Source organism: Prionailurus viverrinus, chromosome B2, assembly GCF_022837055.1.
Source record: "Prionailurus viverrinus isolate Anna chromosome B2, UM_Priviv_1.0, whole genome shotgun sequence".
Taxonomy (NCBI): Eukaryota; Metazoa; Chordata; class Mammalia; order Carnivora; family Felidae; genus Prionailurus; species Prionailurus viverrinus.
Window position 1 is genome coordinate 47,728,315 of NC_062565.1, and position 26,915 is coordinate 47,755,229.

The 26,915-nt window shown below is 36.0% G+C and overlaps 2 protein-coding genes across 2 annotated transcripts; both read right to left on the reverse strand.

Moving 5' to 3' along the window:
• Positions 1 to 3,519: 3,519 nt before the first annotated feature.
• LOC125166443 (beta-defensin 110-like) lies at positions 3,520 to 3,672 on the reverse strand. The gene has a single exon (XM_047860361.1). The coding sequence runs from the start codon at positions 3,670 to 3,672 to the stop codon at positions 3,520 to 3,522; it is 153 nt and encodes a 50-aa protein (XP_047716317.1).
• Positions 3,673 to 15,016: 11,344 nt separating this feature from the next.
• LOC125165946 (beta-defensin 110-like) lies at positions 15,017 to 19,902 on the reverse strand. The gene is made up of 2 exons (XM_047859473.1): positions 19,848 to 19,902; positions 15,017 to 15,165 (listed from the first exon to the last, which is right to left on the reverse strand). Exons 1-2 carry the CDS (start codon positions 19,900 to 19,902, stop codon positions 15,017 to 15,019), a joined length of 204 nt encoding a protein of 67 aa, XP_047715429.1.
• Positions 19,903 to 26,915: the final 7,013 nt, after the last annotated feature.

The following is a 26,915-nucleotide window of genomic DNA, read 5'->3' on the forward strand; positions in this document are numbered from 1 at the left end:
CGTGATATCTCATCATGGTTTTGATTTGCATTTCCCTGAGGATGAGTGATGTTGAGCATCTTTACATGTGTCTGTGAGACATCTGGATGCCTTCTTTGGAAAAATGTTTATTCATGTCTTCTGCCCATTTCTTAACTAGATTATTTGTATTTTTTTGGGGGGGTGCGGTGTTGAGTTTCATAAGTTCTTTATAGATTTTGGAACCTAACCCTTTATCAGACATGTCATTTGCAAATATTTTCTCCCATTCTGTCAGTTGCCTTTTAGTTTTATTGGTTGTTTCCTTTGCTGTGCAGAAGCTTTTATCCTGATGAGGTCTCAATAATTCATGTTTGCTTTTGTTTCCCTTGCCTCTGATAAAGTGTCTAGTAAGAAGTCACTATGACCAAGGTCAAGGAGGTTACTGCCACTGTTCCTCTAGGATTTTGATAGTTTCCTGTCTCACTTTTAGGTATTTCATCCATTTTGAATATATTTTTGTGTATAAAAATGTAAGAAAGTGGTCCAGTTTCATTCTTCTGCATGTCAGTGTCCAGCTTTCCCATCACTATTTGTTGAATATCCAACGGATATTCTTTCCTGCTTGGTCAGAGAGTAGTTGGCCATATAGTTGTGTGTCCATTTCTAGGTTTTCTATCCTGAACTACATAATTTAGAAAAAAAGTGTAGTTGTTTCCTTAGATGTTATTTTTTAAATGGAATCACAAATCTGAACAAGACAAAACTATGGACACAATTAAGGATAACATTAAAAACAAATCACAGAGTCATAAATAGGTGAACATAAGAGGATGCTTAGAGAGGAAACCCTCCCCACTACAGGTTAGGAAAAATGAGATTCAACGTGATGAGAAAACTTACCTAAGGAACTTGAATCAGTTACATATTGTTACTGGTAAAAAAAAAAAAGACAGAATTCAGGATCATTTGACAGAAAAATCAGTGCATCTCCGGAAATACTCATTTAACAGCTATTTCTTGAACGTATACCAGAGAATTTTCAAGGAAGTGGTGGTATATTAGAGCACATATTAAGAAGTATAAATCATGAATCACAATAAAAAATTCAAGTAAAAATTACTTAAACACTTTTATTTATGTACAGTACTTAAACAATTCAGGAGAGGCATATCTGGTAACACAACCAATTTGGAGGTATATCTCTTAGATTAAAAAATGTTACTAAGAAGTAGCTCTCCTACAAAGTATCACATTCAGTACTCCCAAAATCAGTTTCACTTACATTTAGAAGGGTAGTACAAATAATACTCAGGTCACTAGTGGACATGATATTTCTGAAGTATGCTGAAGAAAATGTCCGATTAGTACAAATTAGTCTACCGATAATAAAGCAATAATAAGGAAAAAGAGCAGGTAAATTGAATTTTTTCTATCTGTAAGCTATCACCATGGAGAAGTATATGGTGCTAAAAATTATATCTAAAATTTTCTCCAACTAGGTAGTGTCCAGCAAGAGTAGAATATAAATAAATGTTGCTGAGTGATAGTTATGGTATTAATCTAATGATCCTTTGATGTCTAGAGTATTATAATTCAAGATAAAAAGTAATTATTTCTACAATTCAGCAGTATAAATATTCATATAAACATTTCTACATTACCTCATGGAATTCTGACCTTATGGAACAATGTTATTAAAAAAAAGAGAAAAAAACATTGCATCATAGAAAATTTCTTAGCAGAAAAGAATTAAAATACTTTCCCTCTTAGGTTGCTTAGGAGGCTCAGTCAGTTGAGCATCCCACTCTTGATTGCCACACAAAGTCATGATCCCAGGGTCATGAGATCGAGTGCCATGTCAGGCTTCACGCTGAGTGGAGCCTGCTTAAGATTCTCTCTCTCTTCCTCTGCCACTCTCCCCCACTCATGTGCTCTCTCTCTCTCTAAAATAAAAAAAATAAGATAAAAAACATTCCTTTTCATATCATATGTTGTTAAAATGAAGGGACAGAAAGTTCTCACCTCTCAGGGCTTACTAAGTATGGGAAAAGTTCAATTCTTAGTGTTATCTTCAAAGAGCTAGTAGTCAGAAAGAAGACTGTACTTTCACAAAAACAATAGTATTTTTCTAGACATAACAGTCCAGACATCCATTGTGTCTTGATTAAATAAAGTCATAATATGTATCACTATGTATGAATATATGTATACATTATAACTTAAATATGTCAGGGTAGAGTAGCCTAAACAGTTGTAAGCACAAAGGTGTATGTTACAATAATAACCTCCTGTTACACTAAATGCCACCTTCTCACTAAATGCCACACAGCAGCACAATTTCTGGAAATACAAAAGCTGCCCTCTCCTCAGTGAGGATCTCTAGGGCAAATAATATGATCTTCAGGGTGGCCAGAGGAGCCCTCATCTTTGCTACCACACAGTCGTTCCTTTCAATGTCTTTATCTTTCCTAGGCTCACCCTGATACTCCCCAAGTTATCCCATGTGTGTATCAGCTGCAAAGTCATGGGCTCTGCTTTTGAAAAGTGAAATTTTCTGATACCTAAACTTCTCTAACATCACCCTTTTAGATAAAACTAATCCTGCTAGATTTCATGTTGGACCTTGGAGATAGGTGTTCTGAGCAGTTGGTCAGGTTCATTCATCAACTTACTGAGCTGCCCTGCAGCTCTACATTGCTTATGGCATTCCAGTTCCTTCTCCAACAAAATTAAAGATTCCTTCAATCTGACATATTCTTTAGGAGCACCTGACTGAGCTGGCCAAACATAGTCCTAAATTGTTGGAACAAGAATTGTTATTACTGAGCTTCCTTGTGGGATTTCATTTGATTAAATGATTGCATGGATAAGAGGGAAGCTGTTCTCAAAAACCTTGATATTTATCCCTCTTCAGTGCCATGAATAGTATTTCATTGCCCTACTGAAGGAACTGTTTTGTTTTGTTTTGTTTTGTTTTGTTTTGTTTTGTTTTCCTGAGGGAACTACTACTAAAGTGTGTCATCTCAAATTGTCACTTCATAGGAATTGGTTAAATGCATATGAAAAATCAGTAAGTAAGCCAAGATTGGAAGGGTTCACATTTGAAAGAGAGAAAACATGCATTTGCTTTTAAGAAAGATTTAAAACTACATACGGAGATTTTTGGTGTGGAAGAAAGCATCTATGAAGATAACCATGATTTTCATAGTAAAACTGGCAATAAAGTCCTATACATATATTTAGAAAGGAAACAGAGCAACTCAGATAAGTAGCATGAATATCTGGTTGGCAACATGTCCATAATGGGATTATAAGCACAATTAGAGTCTGATCCTCTGTTTAATTAATACATTCATCCATCTGAAATTCAAAGACAGTGGGAAATAAATAGAATACAAACTAAATTATTTTTATTTATGTAAACAGTGGTACTGAGGATTTAAAAGGGAATACTTCTATTAAACGTTGCAAACGTTTTCTTTCTACCCACTCTCGCGTCGGTAAGATGAATCTCTGTTCCAGACTTCGATGCTCAATAGTACTTCTGTTTTCCAGAGTTCATATGCAGCACTGATTTCTCCATTTAATGCAGTATCTGTAATCATACTCATCATCATTACAAAATGTTTTACATATTCCTTTCAATTTTTTGCATCTTTCAAATCTATACATTGACTCAAAGTTACTTCTGGCTGCAATCAAGAAAGACATCTAAAGTCATCAACCTCATTTTTCACTTGGGAGTCTTGTTACCTAGGGAAGACAAAAAATCTGTTTTGGTCATGAGATCATGCATGTGGGAGATGGAGAGTCTGGTATGGCAGGTAGTGTTATAGCACAATTTGGCAGTTGTTGCAGAAAGAGACTGAGCTACAAACATCTTACTGTCCTTATATTTCAGCCCATATCAGTACTCACCTTCCTATTTTTTTTCTTATTTTATTAACACCAGATTTGCTCTCTCATGCTTTCATTAAGATGAGGTTTGTAGTTCTTTAAAACCCTATCGTTTTTATTTTCATGTTTTTTTTTCAATTTTTTAAGCTTACTCTGACTGCCTCTTCACAGTATCATTTGTTCAATGCTTTCTTCTCCATTCCAGATCTTACTCTTAATTGAAATCTTCTTTCGTTATATTAGAGCAAATGAATATATCCCTTTCACCAGTCTATAGTAATAATGAATGAATAACATAACTAAGTACTTAATTATATGTATTTTTCTTAAATATGTGTCATGATATTTTTATTCTTGTGGCCAATATGTCAACCACATGTGACAGTTATGACTTCTTCTGATTCTTTGTTATCTCCTACCCAGTATATCCTGATAATTGTAATACAGTAGACATGGAGATACTTACTGATAATTTATTGAGGAAACAACACCATATTAGATGTGCACACAGAAACACAGTTTTGATATACATTTAGTATTTAGTAAAAAGAGAATCCTCATGGTAATCTTCTAGTTTGCTGTGTCATCTAAGACAATGCAAAGAAGGATATCCTGAGATTCCAAACTCACAGCTTTGGGTTCACACATTAAACTATAGTAAATGGAAGCAAATATTTTAGTTACTTAAGATTTTATTTTTCTTAATGATTCTATTGTACTGCAACTAATGCCTTTAGAAAAAAGAGACTTGTGTGTCAGGCTTATTTCTGCCCCCCCCCCAATTTTATCATAGTATTTACTTATCTTGGATAAGTCTTTCCACCTATCTGCATGATGGAATATAATAAACATGGCTATTGCAAATATATTTTGAATATTAAATTTTCCACGTGTGTGTCAGGAAAAACAAAGCAAAATAATTTTATTAAAATTTAGAGAATAAACTGAATAGAATTTAGATTAACATTATATAATGTTAACTCATAGAACCTAATTGTCTGCATAAAACAAAAATGAAATGCAGAATGGTGTTTCATTTCCATTGGGCAGGTGTTTGAGGACCTAGTGTTCTCTAAGCATTTGGTTGGGAATTAGTCAGAAAGCTCAAATATAGCGAATGTAGAAAATACTTCAAATGGACTAACTTTATTGTTGTCAGTAAAGTTAGTAGAAAAGGAAAGGAAGTTACGTGTAAAGTGCAAGAGATTGTCAGGAAGGTTTTGACATGTGAATATATGTATTTCCTTTGGGAATGGGAAGCTAATTTATGATGACAGAACCCCTGGTCACCGGTAAATTTTGGTGAAATCTAAAGTTCCTTCAGACCCATATTTGATATAACTAAAAGTAGAGAAGTACATATGCATGGTTGCATTTTACTTTTTTTTTAAACTTTTGCTGGGATAGGTACTTTTTAAGCTAATCAACATTCCTGAGACCCTAATATCTTGTCAACCCACAACATCCATGTTGACTTTTAAGATATGTTAAATTCAGAAAAGAGAAATATGGATTTATAGTGATCACTAGTAACATGAAAATATACTACTGTTGTTTTTACTTTCTTATTATTTTAAAGAATATAAATGTTTTAAATCATGAAAACACCTATAGAAGTGCATGATTTGGAAATAAAAGGTTTGCATCACAAAATTGCTTCCATACTTCTTACTTATTTGCAAATAATATGTCATTTTAGAGTCACAGCTCTGTGAGGTGAACATTATAAAAGAAAATAACACAACCTCATCGTGTTGTTGTGAAAATTGGATATGTAATATGTTATAAACTGTACAGTGCCATACAAATATTATCCATGAGTGCATAGCTATGTGAGGTGACTTAAACTCATTGATAACCACATAAAAATAAAAATGAATAACTGTTCGGAGGAAGGATGCATAGCATCTCTTTTATCTATAAATATCTCTGCACATTTTAATATCACTGGAGAAATGAGTCTATGATGACTAATTTTCCTGATAAGAGACATATGTAAACACTAGTTGGAGGATGGATAAGGGCTATATATTTTGGACAGGTTTCTGATAATCTGGGCAAGAGTGGAGTGCTACAAATATGGTGTACGTCTATTGTGGACCCCAGCCCCATAACAAATCCTGCATACACATGGATAGAGAAATCTCTGTTGGGAACCAGTGGTTAAAAGCTCAATGGCCTCCCCACAGTTTGTTAATGTTATTTTTCCCATGCTCTGGGGCGGGGTGGGTGTTCTTCCTCCTGGGTGAAATATCTGTCATATATCTCCCCATCTCCTAGCAAATAACTTCTCTGCAGATGACTTCTCTGTTTACTTCATGATGCAAATAGCAAGGCTGAGTTGAAAGTAGGAAGGGGAGTATCTTATGTTTTGGCTCCCTCCCTCTCTAACCATTTTTTTTCCTTCTCCTCCCCCATGGTCTTCTGCTAAGTTTCTCAGGATCCACATAGGAGTGAAAACATATGGAGTCTGTCCTTCTCTGTATGACTTATTTCACCAATTTGACAATGAATTTCATATTAAAAAAAATGAGACACAGACCTCTGGACATTGGTGTTTGAGGATGTGATGCTGTAACTGTAAAAAAAAAAAAAAAAAAGAAAGAAAGAAAGAAAGAAAGAAAGTAGGAAGGGAAAACATTAAAAAAAAGAGAGAAAAAAAAAGAAATAAGGAGGCACCTGGGTGGCTCAGGTCATGATCTCACGGCTCAAAGGCTGGTGAGTTCAAACCCCGCATTGGGCTCTTTGCTGACAGCCAGAGCCTGGAGCCTGTTTCAAATCCTGTGTTTCAAATTCCCTCTCACTCTGCCCCTTCCCTGCTCATGCTCTGTCTCCCTCTCTCCTCAAAAATAAATAAACAAAATTAAAAAAAAAAAAGAAGTAGGAAGAGGTATTTTGGATGATGTCTACTCTTACTGGGTCCAAGTTAAAATCAAGGTAGGAGCAAGGCCATAGTCAGAAGTTTCTAAAATATGTTTGAAACAGTATGCTCTTTCAGAATCAGATAGTACATTTCAATCCTATATGCTGTATTTATTAGCTGTGATAGATTGGGCAAAGGATTTTGTCCACTGGATCTTGATTTCCTCATAAAATTGAGGTGTTTTTAAATAGAATTTTAAAAAATATAATGAGATAAAATATGTAAACTACTCTTATAATGTTAAAAGATGAATAAACTTTCAAAAATCAGCTTATTCTCATACTTGTTTTTATTTTCCATTTGGATTTACATTTTAAAGTGACCCTAGATGAAACAGTGTTATTAACATACATGCCCCTGGTATAGTGTAAACACAGTCCTTTTTTTTTTAATTTTTAATTTTTTACTTTTTATTTATTTACTTTGAGAGAGAGAGAGAGGGAGGGAGGGGCAGAGTGAGAGGGAGAGAGAATCCCAATAAGGCTCCATGCTACCAGCAGGGAGCCGGATGAGGGGCTCCAGCTCATGAACTGTGAGATTATGACCTGAGCTGAAACCAAGAGTCAAGATGCTTAACCGACTGAGCCACGCAGGCTCCCAAAACCTCTAGTCTTCAATCTATGTTAGGTCAGGTCCACTGTGTACCTTGTTCACCGATTTATTACAGTATGTAGTAAAATGATTGAAACATACATACTCAATAAGTGTGTAAATAACTGACAAAATGATTGAGTGAATAGTATGATATCAGATATAGATATTTAATTGGTGTTCTATACTGAAAGACTCTCTGGACTTTATCACAATCTCTCCATCCGTTATTTCCTATGTCAACTGAGCAAATGCCCTAACCCTTGTACTAATTTCTTCAACTGTAAAATGTATTTAATGTCTACTTCAGAAGGTTGTGTGGCAAATGAGATAACAGACATAGACATATTCTTTAGCCCCACAAGTAGTATAATAAGTTTTATTGTCATTGCTATGAGTTGCTTATAAGTTTGTGTCAGGTTTCAGAGGAAACCTTTATTAATTCACTGATTTTCTTTACTTTTGCTATTAAATGAAGAAAATACCTTCTCTCGTGATTCATACCACACACCTTTAAGTAGGCAGCTATTCGCACTCGGCCCCGTGCTAGATGCAAATGCAAAAAATGAATACAATATGGGGCGCCTGGGTGGCGCAGTCGGTTAAGCGTCCGACTTCAGCCAGGTCACGATCTCGCGGTCTGTGAGTTCCAGCCCCGCGTCGGGCTCTGGGCTGATGGCTCAGAGCCTGGAGCCTGCTTCCGATTCTGTGTCTCCCTCTCTCTCTGCCCCTCCCCCGTTCATGCTCTGTCTCTCTCTGTCCCAAAAAAAAAAAAAAAAAAAAAAAGTTGAAAAAAAAAATGAATACAATAATTAAGCTCCTTGCCCCCAAAAGTAAACCAGTGTTCGTTGGGAAATGATGACATAAAAATGGTACAATATCACTTGTAAAGACAATCCTAAGGAATTAATAAAAATCTTCTCCAAGCATAAAATTAAAAGCTGTAAACTGCAAAAGTATAGTTTACTATTACTACCACCACAGCCATTAGGAAAACCTATGCTTTGTTAAGCGTTCGTTAAATTTTAGGCTCTTTACTAAATAAGTTGTGTGCATTATCTGATTTAATGCTCTACTCACCTTGGAATAGGTATGATCATTCTCATTTCACCCATAAGAACAATTGAAGTAAAGAACTTTGCACAGAGTTTCACGGGGAGTAAAAGGGGTGGGAGAGGCTTCAAAGTTAGTTATGTTGGACTCCAAACAAGTGTATGTTCAATCATTTCACGGAAGATGTGACTTTTAGTTGCACCTTGAGAAGCCAATAGCATATTTTTGAGGAATTAGGGGAAGCACTTAGAATATATGTATTCTAAACGTGGATGTTGTGAGATATACGTAGAATGGTGTGACTTTTAGCATGACTGGAGTGATATGGACATGGACTTCAGAAAACGCAGGGAAGGAAAAACTGGGCACAGGTGGCAAGACCTCCACAGCTGATGAGTTGAATATTCTGATGAGCAGAATTCTCATGAATTCCATATTCTCTATGGAAATGTTAAGCACCATCTTCCCTTTAAGGAAGGGATTGGAGAAAATTTTGTAGCAGAGAGGCCGGGTGAACATTGTTAGAATATTCTAAATAAGAAATAATGAGAATGATAATTAAGTTCATGGGGTTTCAAATAAAGGGGGAGATATTTGTGAATTTGAAGCAGCCCAACGAAGTAACTTTTGGATTTGGGGCAAGAATACCAGGAAGTAGAGCAGTAACGAGAGTGTTAGCCCTTAATCCTGTGCATTTGATAATAACAATCAATGAAGCAGAAAATAAAAAGAGGAGGACAGACTTTAGCCTTTGTGAGTAAGACGAGCTCTGTTTTGGACATACTGGGATTAAAAAAAAAATTGGAGGCCAGTCAGATAAGTTCCATAACTATAAATAAAAAAACCTTTTGATTTGGGAAGGAGATTCAAGAAAAATATTTGTTGATAGCAGAAGTCATTGCACTGAACAAGATAATCTCAGGGAAACATATAAAATAAGAAGAAAAGGGATTCAGGGACACAGCAGTAGAGGCCCCTGAATTTAAGAGACCATCAAGAAGCACCTGGGTGGCTCAGTTGATTCAGCGTCCAACTCTTCATTTCGGCTCAGGTCATGATCTCACAGTTCGTGAATTCAAGCCCTGAGTCAGGCTCTGGTGCCTGCTTGGGATTCTCTCTCTTTCTTTCTCCTGCTCGCTCTCTCTCTCTCTCTCTCTCAAAATAAATAATTAAACTTTTTTAAAAAAGGGATTTATATAAAAAAAATGAGACCGCCAAATAATTGTCAAACATTGTCAGAACAGTGAACAACTCCAGCAGTAGGCAGAAGTCCACAAGACAAAGAATTAAAATACGACTTTGGGTTTGCTTTTAGGAAAACATCGATAACATTAGCAAGAAGATTTTCAGTTAATTGACATGGGTGAATGTATTGGGGAAAAAGAGTATATAAAAGGTGATAAAAGGAGATTATGAGTTGAGGCTGGTTTTCAAAAAGTTTGGTGAAGATAGGAATAAAGCAGATTAGAAAGTAGCTGACTGGGTAGCCCAGTCAGTTGAGTGACTCTTGATTTCAGCTCCATGGTTTGTGAGATCAAGCCCACATGAGGCTTGGCACTGATAGCAAGGATCTTGCTTGAGATTCTCTCTCTCTCTCTGTCTCTCTCTCTCTGCCTCTTCCCCACTCCCACTCTCTCTCTCTCTCAAAATAAATAAGTAGACATTTTTTTTTAAAAGCAAAGAAAAGAAAGTAGCTTAAAGGCAAAAATCTCTCATAAAATGTGACTTTAACTGCCCAGAACCCTACCATTACTCATTGTTTTTTATTGTTAGCACCCTGAAGTGAGCTACCATAGTGTATTACTTATATTATGTTAATATCTCCTAACTCACGAAAGTGTTTCAGAGAGGTTTTTTTTAAATAAAATTTAAATCATGTTTTTCCTCAGGTGAAAGCCCACTAGATTTCTCTCATAATTTAGAAGACAGTATCCTTTCTAGTTCCTAAAAAACTCTGGGTAATCATCCAACACACTTCCTCCCTGACGAGCTCATCCAGGACTCTCCTCCCAACCCGCTTTTCTCCAGCCACCTTCATTAGCATTCCCCCAAAACTCGTGGGTGCCCCCATGATGCTTCTTGGCCTCTGTCATTTTTTGTTTTACTTAAATGTCACCTTCTCAATAAAGCCTCCTGAAAAATCCTATTTCAAATTTCATTTTTTGGGGTCCCTGAACTCTGATTTATCATCTTCTAGCATAAAATGCTTATTTATTATGTTTGCTGCTTGTATTTGTCTCCACTTCTGGAATATGAGCTCCACAAAGATAGGAAATAGTGCCTGTTTTGTTTGTTGATGTGTCCTAATCATATTACATTATGGCTATACATAGTAGGTTCTCAAAGAATATTCATTGAATTGGTAAATAAATGAGAGAGGGGGGCATGGAATGCAGTGTCTAATGTATTGTCAGTGTTATGAATTGACATTGCTTTTCTTGGGGGCACATCCCATGTCTTACTCATTTTGAACTCCATCAGTTTGAATAATTACTTAAAACTCAGTTTGTTATTGGTAACTATTAGTTTCTTAAAAACAGGAGCTGTACGGGTGCCTTGGTGGCCTAGTCAGTTAAACATTTGGCTCTTGATTTCCACTCAAATCATGATCTTATAGTTCCTGGGATTAAGCCCCATGTCAGGCTCTGTGCTGACAGCACAAAGCCTGCTTGGGATCCTCTCTCTCCCTCACTCTCTGCCCTTTCTCCACCCATTCTCTCTCTCTCTCTCTCTCTCTCTCTCTCTCTCCCTCTCTCTCTCTCTCTCTCTCTCAAAATAAATGAATAAACTTTTTTTTAAGAAGGCAAGAGCTGTAATTTTATTTTATCTTCAAATCCAAAACCCATAATATCATACCTGGGAAGAAGCAAGCCATTATTAGTCAAGTGTCTGAATAAATAAATTACTATTTGGAATTGCATTTCATTCTTGCCCAAGGATATGAAGGTGAAATAAATCCTGAAATGGGGTGGGTATGAATGCATGGTATCTTCCTCTCTAATCCTGTGCTGGGATTTCAGAGTGATAGACCTCATTCCAACAGAATGCTTTTAACTGATTCAGGTGTGTATTGAGCTATGACTACAACAAAAATACCCAACACCTGTTGGTGCCTCCTTCATCAGGGCCACTGCTAATCCAGACTCAAAGAAAACTAAAAGTGAAGGGAAATACACTCTGGACCAAAGGACAGAAAAATGTAAAACTTCCAGTTCTAGATCTAACCACAGTTGATCCACAAACAACTCAATACTTAGAAACATTGACCTTCTGTCGCCCGCCTAAGTTGGAAATCCACATATAACTTCTGACTCCCCCAAAATTTAACTATGTATAGCCTACGGTTGACTAGAAGCCTTATGGAGAATATAAATAGCCAATTAATATATATTATGTAGGTTATATGTTTTATACGGTGCATTCTTACAATAAAGTAAGCTAGAGAAAATGCTATTGAAAAAATTATGAAAAAGAGAAAATACTTTTGTAATACTATATTGTATTTATCTAAAAAAATCCACATAGAAGTGGATCCATGTACTCCAAACCCCTGTTGTTCAAAGGTCAACTGCAGTTTAATTTAAGATTATCTATCTGTATTGTCAATTAACCCAATGAAAATTAAAATGCATGAGCAAGAAAGTTTCCAGAAATCTTCCCATGTGTAAATATTTACCTTTTATTCTTTATTTTTTGTTGTTGTTGTTGTTAACAAACTCTGAGGTCAGCATGAATAATTAGTGACATATCTTTCTTTTTAAGGGAGTTGGATGCAGAACTTTGTCAAAAGGGCTTCTACAATGTTTAGTCAATATCATGCACAACAAACAGTTAAAAGATTTCTGTAGGTAAAAATATTAATTTCCTAATTGATGCCCATAGGTTTACATTTCTCCTTCAAGTTTGTCACATTCGTTCCTTGGGCTGAAAAGAGTCTGGTGGCTTGAATGTACACTGGACCGCAGGAAAGACCAGCTCAGAAATATAGATGGTTTTGTTTTTCTTTGTCAAGCACTGAAGGATAGAGGGTCTACCAGTATAGACTAGTTCATATGCGGAGATATCTTGGGTGTCTTCCAGGAAACCTCTTATCGCCTGCCACTTCTTGATGGCCAATAAAAACTCAATTCTTATTTGTTCCATATTAATAGTATACTAAGCTTCTCGATTCTACATTACAGATCTTAATATAATGATTGTATCTGGTTAGGTAAGATGTAACTTGAGCTTTCATTTTAAGAATTTAATTTTACTAATCTTCTCAACATATATTCATTATTCAAAAGTTGGGCTATGTTTTTTCCGGGCCACTAACATATCATCTCTAGTGCATATGTAATAACATGAAAATTTCAAATAGTTTCCATAAGACACAGAAAATGTGCTACCTGGAAACAGTACTGATTTTGGTTGTTGTTTCCACTTTTAATTTTGAAATTTCTGTGAGAATGAGTATGTAATGATAAGATGGTTCTTCTAATCTGGAGTGATTTTGCCTCCAGAAGGGATATTGACAATGTAGGTAGACATTTTTGTCACAATTAGGGGAAGGGGAGCTATTGGTATCTGGTGGGTAAAGGCTAGGGATACTAAGAAACATCTTATTGCTAAAGATACAATGAAGAGGAGATCTGGACAACAAAGAATTGTCTGGATCAAAATAACAATAGTTCTCAGGTTGAAAAACACTGTTCAAATAAATACTGTAAAAATACCTTTGAAGATATTTATACTACAAAGGAACACACTTGAGAAGTCAAAGTGTATTTCAAGTTATTAAAATATGTGAAAGATAATGCATGTGAGACTCCAACATATGCTTAGTAATTGCTTCATAATAGGAAATCATATTTTTATTAAAATAAAACATGAAAAAGTAAACAGTCCCTTATGATGGAAGTAAATCCAAAAACTTTATCTAAATAGAGAAAAATTATTTCTCTGTTTATGTTACCATAATAGATAATGCATCTTAAATCTGCATTTAGAAGATGTAATGCGATGCCATAATAAAAACATCAATAGGGGCTCCTGAGTGGCTTGGTCGGTTAAGCATTCCGCTCAGGTCAAGATCTCCCAGTTCATGAGACTGAGCCTCACATTGGCCTCAGTGCTGGCAGTGTGGAGCCTGCTTGGGATTCTCCCTCTCCTTCCCTTCTGCGCCTCTCCACTTGTGCTCTCCCTCTCTCTCTCTCTAAAAATACATAAATAAGCATTAATAAAAAAAAAACCAGTAGAGGTGACAGATGGTGACTATATTCGTGGCAAGCATTTTGTAATATATAGAATTATCAAATCACTATATTGTACACCTGAAACTAATATAATACTGTATGTCAACTATACTTCAACAAGAAAGAAAGAAAGAAAGAAAGAAAGAAAAAAAGAAAGAAAGAAAGAAAAAAAGAAAGAAGAAAGAAAGGAGGGAGGGAGGGAGGGAGGAAGGAAGGAAGGAAGGAAGGAGGAAAATATCCAGATAGAATGAGCCTGTAATTCTTTAACTTCTCATCTCCTTCTGCGTCCAAGTCTGGCTTACATATATCCACTCAATAAATTTCATTTTACTTAGTTAAATTACAAAAATATATTCAGCTTTATTTTTGGTGAAGGGAAGCTTCTGTTTTATTACTGTGTTATGCTATCGATGGTGTTTTTAAAAATAGTTCTGAATTAATACCAATAACTAAGTTGCAGCCCTAAATTCATAAAAGAAGTGGAATGTGCATTTTCTAATAGCAACCGTCTGATACAGACGTACTGGTGCGAGTGTTGTGGGAGAGATAATGTGGCCCTTGAGAGGAAGTAGCAAGAGGAACTCCGACAGAGTAAAGCTCAGGACTGCAGATCACTCTTCTCCTTTCTTTTGCTTTGTGTCTCCTCAGACACAATTATCTGAGGACTGCGGAGCCCAAATGAGTAGTTAGCCATAGTTTCTGCCTTTCTTTGTCAAAATACTTAATTACATATAGGCTCTTCTTCAAGGAATTCTTCCCTTCCATTTTTATTCCCTCTTTTATTTCCTGATACACATTTTTCTCCACTAAATACGTAAGGACAGAAATTGGAGCTGATTATGATTTCCTCTGCTTTTCTGTCCTTATACTGATCCTTCTCTTACTTCAGCTCTTTCTCTGATGAGCAGGATCTGCATTCTCAATTCCTAGTCTCACAAGCCCTGTGGATTTGTATCCGTTCATGGGATAATCTATAGAGCAGTGTTTAATGATGAAAATGCAGCACATTTCCATTGGAGGCTTCCATTTCAGGAATATGTTTCTCCCATTTCTCTGACCTAGGGTTTCTCACAACATTACTTATGTCAACCCACACAAAGCACTTGGAATTTTTGATAGTTCTTGGGGAATTCCCATAAAATAAATTCTGCTTACTTCTGGTACCAAGAGATCAAGAGAAAATGCGGTGTAAATGCACCAGGTACATGTGTGACATAGAACCACTTGGGAGTGGCTCAATGTTAAATTTTATTTAATTCTTTGAGATACACAAGCCTTGAAGTATACTCTGGGAAGACTTAGTAACACTGGTCCTCTCTTCTTGGAGCGTGTATCTCTTTCTTGTCTTCTGTCAGCTTTACTTCTGCAAGCAGCAATGGGTTGCAGGTCGCATGCAGTAAGCAATCCTAATTTCATTTTCCTGGCACTCAAGTTTACATCGGCCATTACCCTTTCTGCACTCTCTCCTCAAATCCAAGCTACCATAGTGGGGATATTTCTTTCTGGCTGTAAGAAGGAAAGAATGACTGAAATTAGTAACTTAGCTATGACACACCCATATTTTAAAAGGAGAAGGTCCAAGAAGTAGAAGATTATTGTGTAGGTCAAAAGAAAATGTCCCCCTTCTAATTTATGACAGGGAAAATCTTACTGAAGAAAGTTTAAGCTCATGTACTGTCCCTTGATGCAAGTAAATCCTGAAAATTAGAAAGTGCCTTGGACCTAAGTTGGTGTGCCAGCTTGCTTCCTTACAAGTGAATGGACAGTAAGTAACTCAAGGATAGTTCCCCAAATCAACAGCCCAAGAAGTGCTCATTATTTATCTTCTTTCAGGTTTGGCCTCTACAGTTATCCAATTGCCTTTGAATTCCCCCTTTTCTGCTTTCAAAAATATTATTTCGACACAACGTTGTGTTTTTTGAGTTCTGCAAGTGACTTCTATTGTAGATTTATTTTACTTTTCTAAAATCTTGAGAGACAGGTAATCTTAAGCAATTCGTCCGAATTCCTACAATTCCCCCGGGTCTCTTGGGATTTACATCCCCAAAGAAATTATTTAACTTAGACACGTGTCTGATGACAGCACTGATTTAAAAAATGGGAATGACTAGAGGTAAGGCCATTGTTAGCCATGACATGATTTTTAATATTACCAGTGCTCTGAACTACATGTTTTGTCGTATCATTTAGAAATTGATTTTCACTTAAAGTTTATAGTTAAAATAGTTGGGGGTACTTGGGGAATTGGGAGATATTGGTCTGATAGGTTGTAAGATTCTTTACAAGCCAAATATATTTTAAGTTTATATTTCACTATATGTGCTGGCCCATTTGTTTTCATAAACCGTATGTTTTGGTGCATTTTTCGTAGACATGTCATTTTACTCATGTGGTGAGATTAAAGGGAACTGGTGTGGGAGAATTCTGAATATTGCAGATGGCTGACTGAAGGCCAGATTCAAATATTTTTGTAAACTCGTGGTATGAAAACAAATAAAGTTTGCCACTAGTTTCAACCATAATTAGGTCTAGTGTTCCAATCAGTCCCCTTAAAGGCCAGGCCTTTCTACCTAGACATGCTGTCTGCATTTCCAACAGTTGGTGGTAAGTAGTGATACTTCTCGGTGAATATATGGACTCAGAGCTACATATTCTATATTGTTGGTATACAGAGCTGATATAAAATCTAGCTATTTTATTAAAATTAGCTCTCTTCTCACTATAACTGATGCAATGCAGAATATGACACAATTTACAGTAGAATAGTTCCATTGCACAGATTGAATGCTAACTTCTAAATGTCGTTATTTATTCTATAGTTTCTGAGAAGTTACTATTATCAAACCCATGTATGATTTGCCAGTGACAGAAACCTGAATTGTATTCGACAAGAGGACTGTCACACTTGATGGTGTTGATCAATATTCCACCTTAAACTGACCTCACCCCTTCTCTTATTCATTCTTTGTCTTATTTCACCTTTCTAAAAATATTGTCTCCTTTCTTGTCACGTTCAGCTCAAAATATAAGTATTCCCCAGGCCTGTGTGTTTGGGTCACTGACATTCACCTTTGCAAGCCTCCAGTCACTCATTCAACTATTAGGTACACCCCTTGTTAAACGCTAAGCCAATCCCTAGTGCAGGCTTTCTCCCCCTAAACACTATTGTCCTTTTGAGTTGGACAATTCTTTGCTGTGGGATGCTATACTGTTCACTGAAGAATGTTTAGCAGCATCCTTGGCCTCTGCCCACTAGATGCCAATAATACCTGTTGTGACAACCGAAAACGTCTCCAGACATTGCCTAATGTCTCCTTGGGGGCAAAGTTGCCTCTAATTGAAAACGCTGTTTTCAGTGATTAAAATTACTGTCTTGTGATGCTGTGATAAGCCAAACATAACTGTCTCCACCCTCAGATACATTGTTTGCATACTGTCTTCTCTCTGATGTGTCTGTGGATCACTTTCAGGAAAGTAAGCTCTTTTTTCAGGACTCTCACAAAGCATTTTGTATGTATCATTCATACTGCATCTATTAACATGTTAACATGCTAGGGAGTTTCATTAAATAGTATATAAAGTTTTATTTAATATATAAGCTAGAAATGGACAAGGCATTTCCTAAATATTTTTCAACCCATAATTTCTTTTTATTTTCACTCACCTGCTGTTTTATCCTTTAGGCTACCATTAACTTCCTTGGAAATGGGGGGGAGGGGAAGCATGACAATTCTTGCCGCACAAAGCAATACTATCCCATTCAAAGTATATGTCAGATTTAAAGAAAAGTGATTATTGGCAATAACATATTTTTTTTCAGTTTGTCAGGTAAAGTCAAACAATACCTGGGAGTGAAACAATACTTTATTTCTAGACATTTGGTGCATTTATAACCTCTATAAATGAAGAGGAAAGCTAAATGACTTCAACAGACATTTCCCTGCATAGACAATGGCTTTTATCTGGACATCTCTTCATCTATAACAGTCAGAGTGAGAAAAGAATGAAAATTTTCTGTCTCAATTTTGAGTAAGGATTTTTACACTTTGCAGGTGAGATATAAGAACAACCGAAGAACTCTAAAAGAGTCACACATATGACAATTCAGTTCGTGTAGTTTAATTCAACCCCCACATGTTGGTGAGCTATAAGTTGAAAGACAGCATTGTTATTGTTTTATTATTTTCTACATGTCTAGATTTTCTATCATACTTCCTTAAATTTGTATGGAAAAATATGTATCCTGACATATTTCTTTTACTTTGAATTTTTTGTTGTTGTTGCTGGTAAGGGTAGTTTTCTAAAAGTTTGGTACATGTGTGATTAACAAGGTCAATGACTTTACTTTGAAAATATAAGAAAAATATGCAAAAAGTTAATAACAGTGATGCACTGATGGTGTAATCTATGCTACTGTTTCCCCACTGTATCCCCAACTGGTGTTTTTTTTTCTCTTTTTTTTTCTTTGAGAAAGAGAGAGAGAGGGAGAGAGAAAGAATGAGAATGTGCACGTGCACATGTGCGTACACACAAGTAGGGGAGGGGCAGGGGGAGAGGAAGAGAGAATCTTAAGCAGGCTCCATGCCCAGCACAGAGCTGGATGTGGGGCTTGAGCTCAAGACCATGAGATCATGACCTGAGCCAAAATAAGGAGATGAAGACAACTAACTGAGCCACCCAGGCGCCCCTCCCCAACTGGTTTTGAATCTTTAAGTCTACAGGACACATGACTTTTCAGTTTGTTGATAAATGCACAAATGACTTTAATCATTGGTAGGAGCACCTGATATAGCTGTTAGGAAGAAAAAATAAGTTCCTAAGACATAAAAATGCTTGACATCGCAGTCTAATCATGCTAGCTATTTTGAAATTAAAAGAAGAAAAAGATTTATCACATGTTAAAAGCTATATGAATCTGCATAGAATTTCTTTTTCGCCCTTTCTAGTGCTGGCAAAGAAAATCCAGAGATCATTTTCTAATAAGTTTTGAATGGAAATAAAGGAAGTTATTCTCTTAGTTAAATGAACAATTAACTGTATTTCTTTGTTACTTCATTGATGCTTGACCCCTATTTAGAATTTTATCTACTTGCAACCTCTAAATGATAATGTATCAGTTTATTAAGTATATACATTTTTAGATTGTCATGATGGACTTTATAGTATTCACAATGAAAGAATAAGTTAATTTATTCTCTTAGGCCTCTGTTATGATTTCTGTTGGGCCTTAAGAAATCAGCCAGGTACCAAGAAAGGGATATTTTTCCTAAGAGTGAGTGACTTTGAGCCTAATTTTAATGCCAGTTAGGTAGACTTGAGCTACGTCTTAAGGTATTTAAATAGAAAGTTTGAGACTCAATGATCTCTTCTTTCCCAAAATGTATTATTCTATTTCTGTAAAATTCATACTTACACGTTAACTCAGGAGGAGAGAATCTTGTTACATACCTGATGTAAGGAAGTAGACTTTGAGGGTGGAAAAAAAATCTCATGAAAAATATAGCTCGTGTATTTGTATTACATTCAACATTCATGTGATCTGTAGCACTCAAAGACAGAGGGCAGAGACCAGAAATATATAAAGAAAAGCTAACAACAGACATGATTTGCCTGTATGACAAGAACAGAATAGTAAGAAAGGCTTCTGATAATCGGAAGTAGTATACTGGCGTAGATTAAAAAGGAGGAAAAGGTAAATTGATCTTTGTCTAGCACTGAATCATCTATCCCATACCAGTTGATTATGCTAATGAACAATTTTTCCAGTAAGAATTGTTTCAGTAACAAATTGTTTCAGAATGAAGCTGATAAGACTAAGGTATTGACTTAATCTTTTAAAACTTTTTATTTTGAAATCAATTTAGATTTACAGAAGAGTTGCAAGGATAATAGAGGTGAAATTCCCATTATGGTAAACATCTCACTCAACCATGCTACATTATCAAAACTAAGAAATGAGCATTGGTATAATACTATCAACTAAACTGCAAATTTTATTCACATATTACTAATTTCCCCACGATTGTCTTTTTTTTTTTTTCCTATTCTCAGGTTCAGTCCAGAGTACCACATTGCATTTAGGATAAAAAATTTTAAACCCTATGTTGTTACCATATTTTTAATAAGCAACAACTTGTGCTTCTGCAAATTAATTAGCATAAATAAGCCCATAAATATTTACATGTTACCTGGTAAAATCGTGACCCAAAAGAGCAGAATAAAGAAAAAGAGATGAATCTTCATGGTGGAGTTTCTTAGGAAAAAAAAAAATATGTCAACAGATCTTTTTCAAGTCAAGTGTTTCCAAATAAGAAAACAGAGAATGCTTTTATTTATAGATTCTCCAGGGAAGTGGTTTTAACTACTGAGGCTTATCAATAGCAAGAACATTTGTATGCTTGGTTGAATTGTGCCATGTTCAAAGGACATGGTCACAAGAATTATTACTAAATTTTTCTCATAAAAGTAAAACCTGCTTGTGTTACCTTAAACAGACTCTCATGAAAACATAACTTTAAGAGACTTGTAAAGGAAATGTGTTTGGATTGCTAAAAACATCAGAGTGGAAATGTTATAGTAATACATTCCTCTATTATATGTTATATATGATGATAAATATTCTAGTATTTTTAGTATTAAATTACTGAATGTCAAAACTATAGGATTTTATACCTATAAGCTTCCATTGAAATCACTTTTGTTTGCAGATGAGAACCAGGGAGATTAAATGATTTATTTTTATTCATATAATGTGTAATTATTTTTTTATTTTGAGTTTTTATTTAAATTCTAGTTAGTTAACATATATGGTAAAATTGGTTTCAGATGTAGAATTTAGTGATTCATCACTTATATATATAATGTGTAATTTTTTAAATGTGACATGATCAAGAAATTCTGGGTTCACTAAGTATGGGGAATACTCTATATAACGGGTTTTAAAGTACGATTTATGAATGTTTTATAATAAATCATTTGATTTTACAATTCTAATGTCTAATGTCTTTAATTCTGTGATGGAACTAGAAGTATATTCTGATCCAATCTGCATATTGCCCTCATCTATTATTTCATATACAGGAGGAAAAGCTGGAAGTTTTACACAATACCCAGAATCTGATGCTGTAAACACAGAACACTAATTGATCCTCTCCTACCAGAGTCAAGGGATTTTCTAGGACAATGGTTCTTAAACATTAGCTACATCACAATCCCCTAGAGGGCTTGTTAAAAACAAATTGCTGGGCCCCACCTCCAGCATTTCTGATTTAGTAGGTCTAGAATGGAGCCTAACAATTGCATTTCTAACAAGATCACGGAACGCTAAGACTGCTGGAAGGGGCCACGTGTTACTCAGAGAAACCAGATTCATTCATTCTATTAAACATCAGAAAAATGAATCCCAGGGTCATAGGATCTATGTCACAGATGAGTAAAGAATGTGGGGACTGCTTAGGGATAATCAAATCCTCTTGTGTTACAGGTGACAAAGGTGAAATCAAAAGAGATTAACTTACTTGCCTGACATTCGTTATCCTTTACCCAAAAATATTTCAAATGATAAAGTACAAATCAAATGTAAGGAACTTGACTTAGCTATGCTTTCTTTTTGGAAAAGAAAAAAAAGAAAAGAAAAGAAAACCCCTGAAAATTCACCCTCAGCTGATAGGAAAAAGACCACTTCAATGTATCACCATGCAACATTTAGTCAACAAATGGTTATGGAGTATTACCATTTGCCAAGATGGAATTTGTTATAAGCTGATGGCATCTAAGAAGAAAAACCAGAGTTTAAATATTAATGTGGAGGATGACATCAACCGAAGTGGTGGGATGAGAACCTCTGAGAACCTGCCCCTCAGGAAAAGCAATGAAAAAGCTCCCGAAAACTGTCAGAGTTAACTTTTTCAGAACTGTGAAAATTAACAAAAGGCTAGGAAAAACTCAGAGCGCTAATTCAAGAAAAATGGCTTGATATGTTTATTTATTCTTTTTAAATTAAAATTTTAATCACCTTCTTAAAATGTTTTAAGTTTATGTTGAAATATTGGTTATAACTTTCATGTGTTGTGACAATACTTTTCTTATTGTGTATTAGGATAATAAACTCATGTTTATGTATTTTTCTTGGTTGGATTTGGATCATATGTGATTATGTGATTATACATTTTGATCCAAAAGTAGGTAGTTTGGCTTAGTTTTTTCAGTTCCACAAAGCCTTTGCACTGAAATGCTAAGTATTGCCATAGCCACTCTGAGTAAGATACATTAATATATGTGATTAATTTGCATTTACTGTTATGAGGACACAATGAAGTGTGACTTGTCAGAAATTATTGCTGTTTATACATGCCTCTCATTTGTATGTATGTGATAATATGTATTATAAATATTTCTTAAATATTTTACAATACAGCATATGACAAGAGGATAAAACTTTTAAAGTATTTACCTAAACTAGTGGAGAGCTAGTCCATGTGTGCAAGAAATATGTGCCTCTACAGAATTAAATGTGCTAAGATTTTAGTAGACGAAATACCAGTACGAGGAAAAGAAGGGAGTCAGGAAAGGTTACATCATTAGACTGGGATGCAAGGCTGATCCTGAGTGACGTAGATAAAAAAAAAAAATTTGGTTGGATGCATCCTTAGGCTCCAGTGCAAACTACAAAAGGAGTGGCAAAACCATAGAGGACTACGCCCAAAGAATCAGCAATCTGAGGAATCTTGTGTGTCTTAGGAAAGTGTCTACTCTAGTAACCTTGTTACAACCAATCATTGGCTGGGAGCAGCCTCTGAAGAGTATTGCCTCAGCACAAATGCAGAGGTTTATCTCAAAGCCTAGCGGCTGGGGCCCTTGATAAATCACAGTCACATTTCATGGCTATTTATGTCATGTAAACTTATTTCTTTACCTAGGTTTGAGGAGCACCTCCTCCATGATCCCTTTGGATCCTTCCTCTTAAAGGCAAACATAGAAGATATTTACGGATTTATACTATTATTGATCTCTGGGTCTCAACTGGTGCTCATTCATTCCCTCCTCTACGGTCCGTTCTGATACCCTTCACCCTTAGCTATCACATCAGCAGGTTTTGTGGCTTTTCTGGAGATGTGATCTCACCCTTGTTCCTTATGAGTTTGAGCCCTTGATGATAATGGCTTTTTCAATAGATTGTTGCCACACATATCTATTCACAATTACAATGGAGCAAGGCAATACAACAAGCGTTCTGCACATTCCATACTCTTCAATTTCCTTGCATTTGTTCTGGATCAGTAACGGGGGCATCTGCTTTTGCAATGTAAAGGATCTGAAATCACTTGAATCTAGAATCTTTCATTTGTTAACTTCAAAGTTTTCTGAAGAGACCGTGAGAGGGTAGGTCTACTGAAAGACTGTTTTTAAGTAATACTTCCTCCAAATTTTTGGCCTGCCTGGGGTTCACCATGATCTACTTATAGCCACTAACTCCATGGCAGATGAAATTGGTTCTTGGAACTACACTACTGTAGCATCAACTCTTTGCGTGTATGACATCATCGAAGGAGGACTGCAATGAAAATTCACCATGTCCCTTCTGACAAACACTTCTTTCGGCATTGCTTGAGCTTTAATATTAAATTTTATTACTTTATTCATTACAAAGATACAAGAGCAGATGTTCTCACCTTTGAATGATGCTAGGAATGATCCTGTTCTAACTTCATACACCTCTTTGTTTCATTCTGTCAGCCATTGTTTGTTATAGTATACTTACATAATATCATAAAAAATGTCACAGATCCAGTGTGGTAAGAAATATTTTCCTGTTCATTAAAGATAATTTTACCCTGATCATTAAGTCTTTTGCAACTCACATCCATAGCCATATTGCTACAGTTTTTTTTTCTAGTTCTGGCAACTAGAAAATAGGAATAGGTGAAATTTGTAATCCAGCCATGGCATGTGAAGCATCCTGAGCCATGAGGATTTAGATCAGGGGTCAGGAAATGGCTTTCAGGCAAAATTTGCCTATTGACTGTTTTCATAAATAAAGTGTTTTTGGAGCACAGCCACACCCATTTGTTTTCATGTTGTCTATGCTGCATCTGTCTTTCGCATAGTAGATTGCAGCAGACATAGCTGATGTCTTCCTTGAATACTTTATAAAAAGTGATTATTAAAAAAAGTGATTATTCCCTCCTTTGACAGCAATAGTATGTGTTTGTTTATTGTTTATAAGCAACAAAAATTTATTTCTCACAGTTCTAGAGGTTGGGAAGTACAAAATCAAGATGCTGGCGGACTTGGTGTGTGGAAAGGGTTTGCCTCCAATGTCATAGATGGCCATCATCCGGCTGTGTGCTCACATGGCAGAAGCACAGAGGGACCTCTGCTGGGCCCCTTTTATAAGGGCACATTTCCCATCATAAGTGGTTCCCTTGTTTGACCTAATCACCACCCAAAGACCCTACCTCCAAATACCATCGCATTGGGGATTAGGTTTCAACATGTGGATTTGGGGGGGACACAGACATTCAGCCCACAGCAAGCTAGTACAGTAGATGGTATCAGTGTCCACAGGGAATATGCCTTCATCCAGCCATTCTTAATTTGCATGTAGGGTCACATCCACCTGACATTAGTCCCAGCATGTCAAACTAGATTTGCTTCAGATACTCACCCTTTTTTTTTTCTTTTTGGAGTTTTTATTTATTGAGAGAGAGAGAGAGAGAGAGAGAGAGAATGGGAGAAGGGGAGTGGTAGAAAGAGAGAGAGAAAGAGAGAATCCCAAGCAGGCTCCTTGCTGTCAGCATGGAGTCTGAAGCAGGGCTCGATCCCATGAACTGTGAGATCATGACCTGAGATGAAATCAAGAGTTGGTCGCTTAACCGACTGAGCCACCCAGGCGACCCATTCAGAGATTCACTCTTGCTGAGCTAAAGCAAACATTCCTCCTTCTTCCATGGGAGTACTGTAAGGGTTGGAAAGCCTTTCCAAAAACGTCCTCATAATACAAACCATCTTTAATATATATTATCCCCTTTCCTGGAAGACTCCCCACCTTGTCTTCTCAGGATAGTTATAGTGGATCCAGATGTCCTTCTGCCTCTTACCCTCTTGTTGTTGTTGTTGTGAAGGTATAATGACACATAATATGATACTAGTTTAAGGTGTACAGCATAATTATTTGATATCTATGTATACTGCGAAATGATCACTAAAATAAGTCTAGTTACCATGCATAGTTAACAAAAAGTTTTCCTTGTGATGACTACTTTTAAGATCTACTCTCTCAGCACTTGACAAATATGTAATACAGTATTATTAATTATAATCATAGTGTTGTACATTACATTCTCAGGACATTCATTTTATAATTGGAACTTTGTATCTTTTGGCCCTCTTCACCCATCATAGTATTTTATTTAAATCACTCCTATGGCACATATACATTTTACCTTCATATGGAATTCCCCTCATACACAACCATATAAACCTCAGAACAGGAAGAAAGACCGTGAAAATGCCTGCTAGGAAATTTGCTTACAAAGAAAATTTAAAGGCATCTGTCTAGTCAGAAATACATCATAAAATTTTTCCTAGGTAATTTCCTACCTCCAAAATGCTACAAGAAAAAAAATGTAGCCATTAAGATACTGTAAAAAAAAGAAAAATAATGTCATTAATGTCAAGCTAACCATCATGTATTGGTTAACTATAAGCTCTACATTATTTTCATTGCTGTATTTTCAGTTTTTCCTTTCTCTCCTCTATCGTGACTCTCCACATTTATTGTGGAAATGAATGACTATAGTTATTACATAGAATAAAACACACAGAGAAAGAGAGAGAAACAGAGGTATTGATGAAATAAGGAAACAACCTTTTCATTTGTAGGCATTCCCAAAAAGTAGACCTGACTACTAAGGCTTATCCGTTTTGAGACCATTTGCATTCTTTGTCGAACAGAGTCACATGATATGCTAACAGCTTATAGTGAGGAAAAGTCTATTTTATTTTCATACAAAATATTATCTATCTGTACTAATCTTAAAATGCTCCTTTTTAGGGAAGACTCTAAAGGGTATTATCATTCCACTAGTAGTGGATTTAACTTACTAAAACATCAAGATAAAAGTGATACCTTAGTGATCCCATCAATATTTTACACACGCTTCAAAGACATTTCTCATTCTAAAATCAAAATATTCAAAATTCTTAATATTATGACACCTAGTACCTTAGAGCTAGAATTTACCACAGAGCTTTTTTATTGCAGAGATGGACACAGTAAGTGAATTGTCACAGTTCATTGTATGTATATCGATTTTAAATGTATATGATAATAAGACTGGAGATTTGCTAACATTTTAAAAGTCATCCATGGGGCGCCTGGGTGGCTCAGTCGGTTGGGCGGCCGACTTCGGCTCAGGTCATGATCTCGCGGTCCGTGAGTTCGAGCCCTGCGTCGGGCTCTGTACTGACAGCTCAGAGCCTGGAGCCTGTTTCGGATTCTGTGTCTCCCTCTCTCTGACCCTCCCCCATTCATGCTGTGTCTCCCTCTGTCTCAAAAACAAATAAACGTTAAAAAAAAAAATTTAAAAAAAGTCATCCTAACCCATTTATGTATACCTCCTAAGCAGAATTATTAATATCATGGCACAAAAAATCTTATTCATTAAGTCCAGTACTAGGCTCTAATTTTTTGCTGTGTTTTCTCAGAGGTATTTCTGATCCAGTCCACATTTTCCATATTTGGCGCACACACAAAAAAAACAATGAATGAACAGCACGACTAACAGCAGAATATGTAGGCCACCATCAACTGTTAGATTAACCTGGAGTTCTACCTGCCTCCCAACTACCTGTCCATGTCTTACTACTTTGACTATAATAATGTGACTCAACCAATATTATGAAGAAAGAGAACACACTAAGAAAGGGCTAATGATCCAGAGCCGTGAGATGGCTGAATCTTACTTCAGGATTTCAAGAAACCTTCAGAAAATGAAGAAAGAACAAATGAGCTGAATGTGATGGAGTATGCATGATCCTTGGAAAAATATGTGAATTAGTTGCTAATGAAACTGTAAAAACAGGCCAGTGAAAAAACTGATCCCACTTCCTTGAGATTAGATGAAAGGACAGGTGAAACCCATCATGTAATTAGGTAGCCATGTAACCGACTTGCACAAGATGGGGCCGCAGAATCTGACATGACAAGCTCTTTGACAGGCGTACACGGGGAGATAGTGAAAACAAGGTTCAGT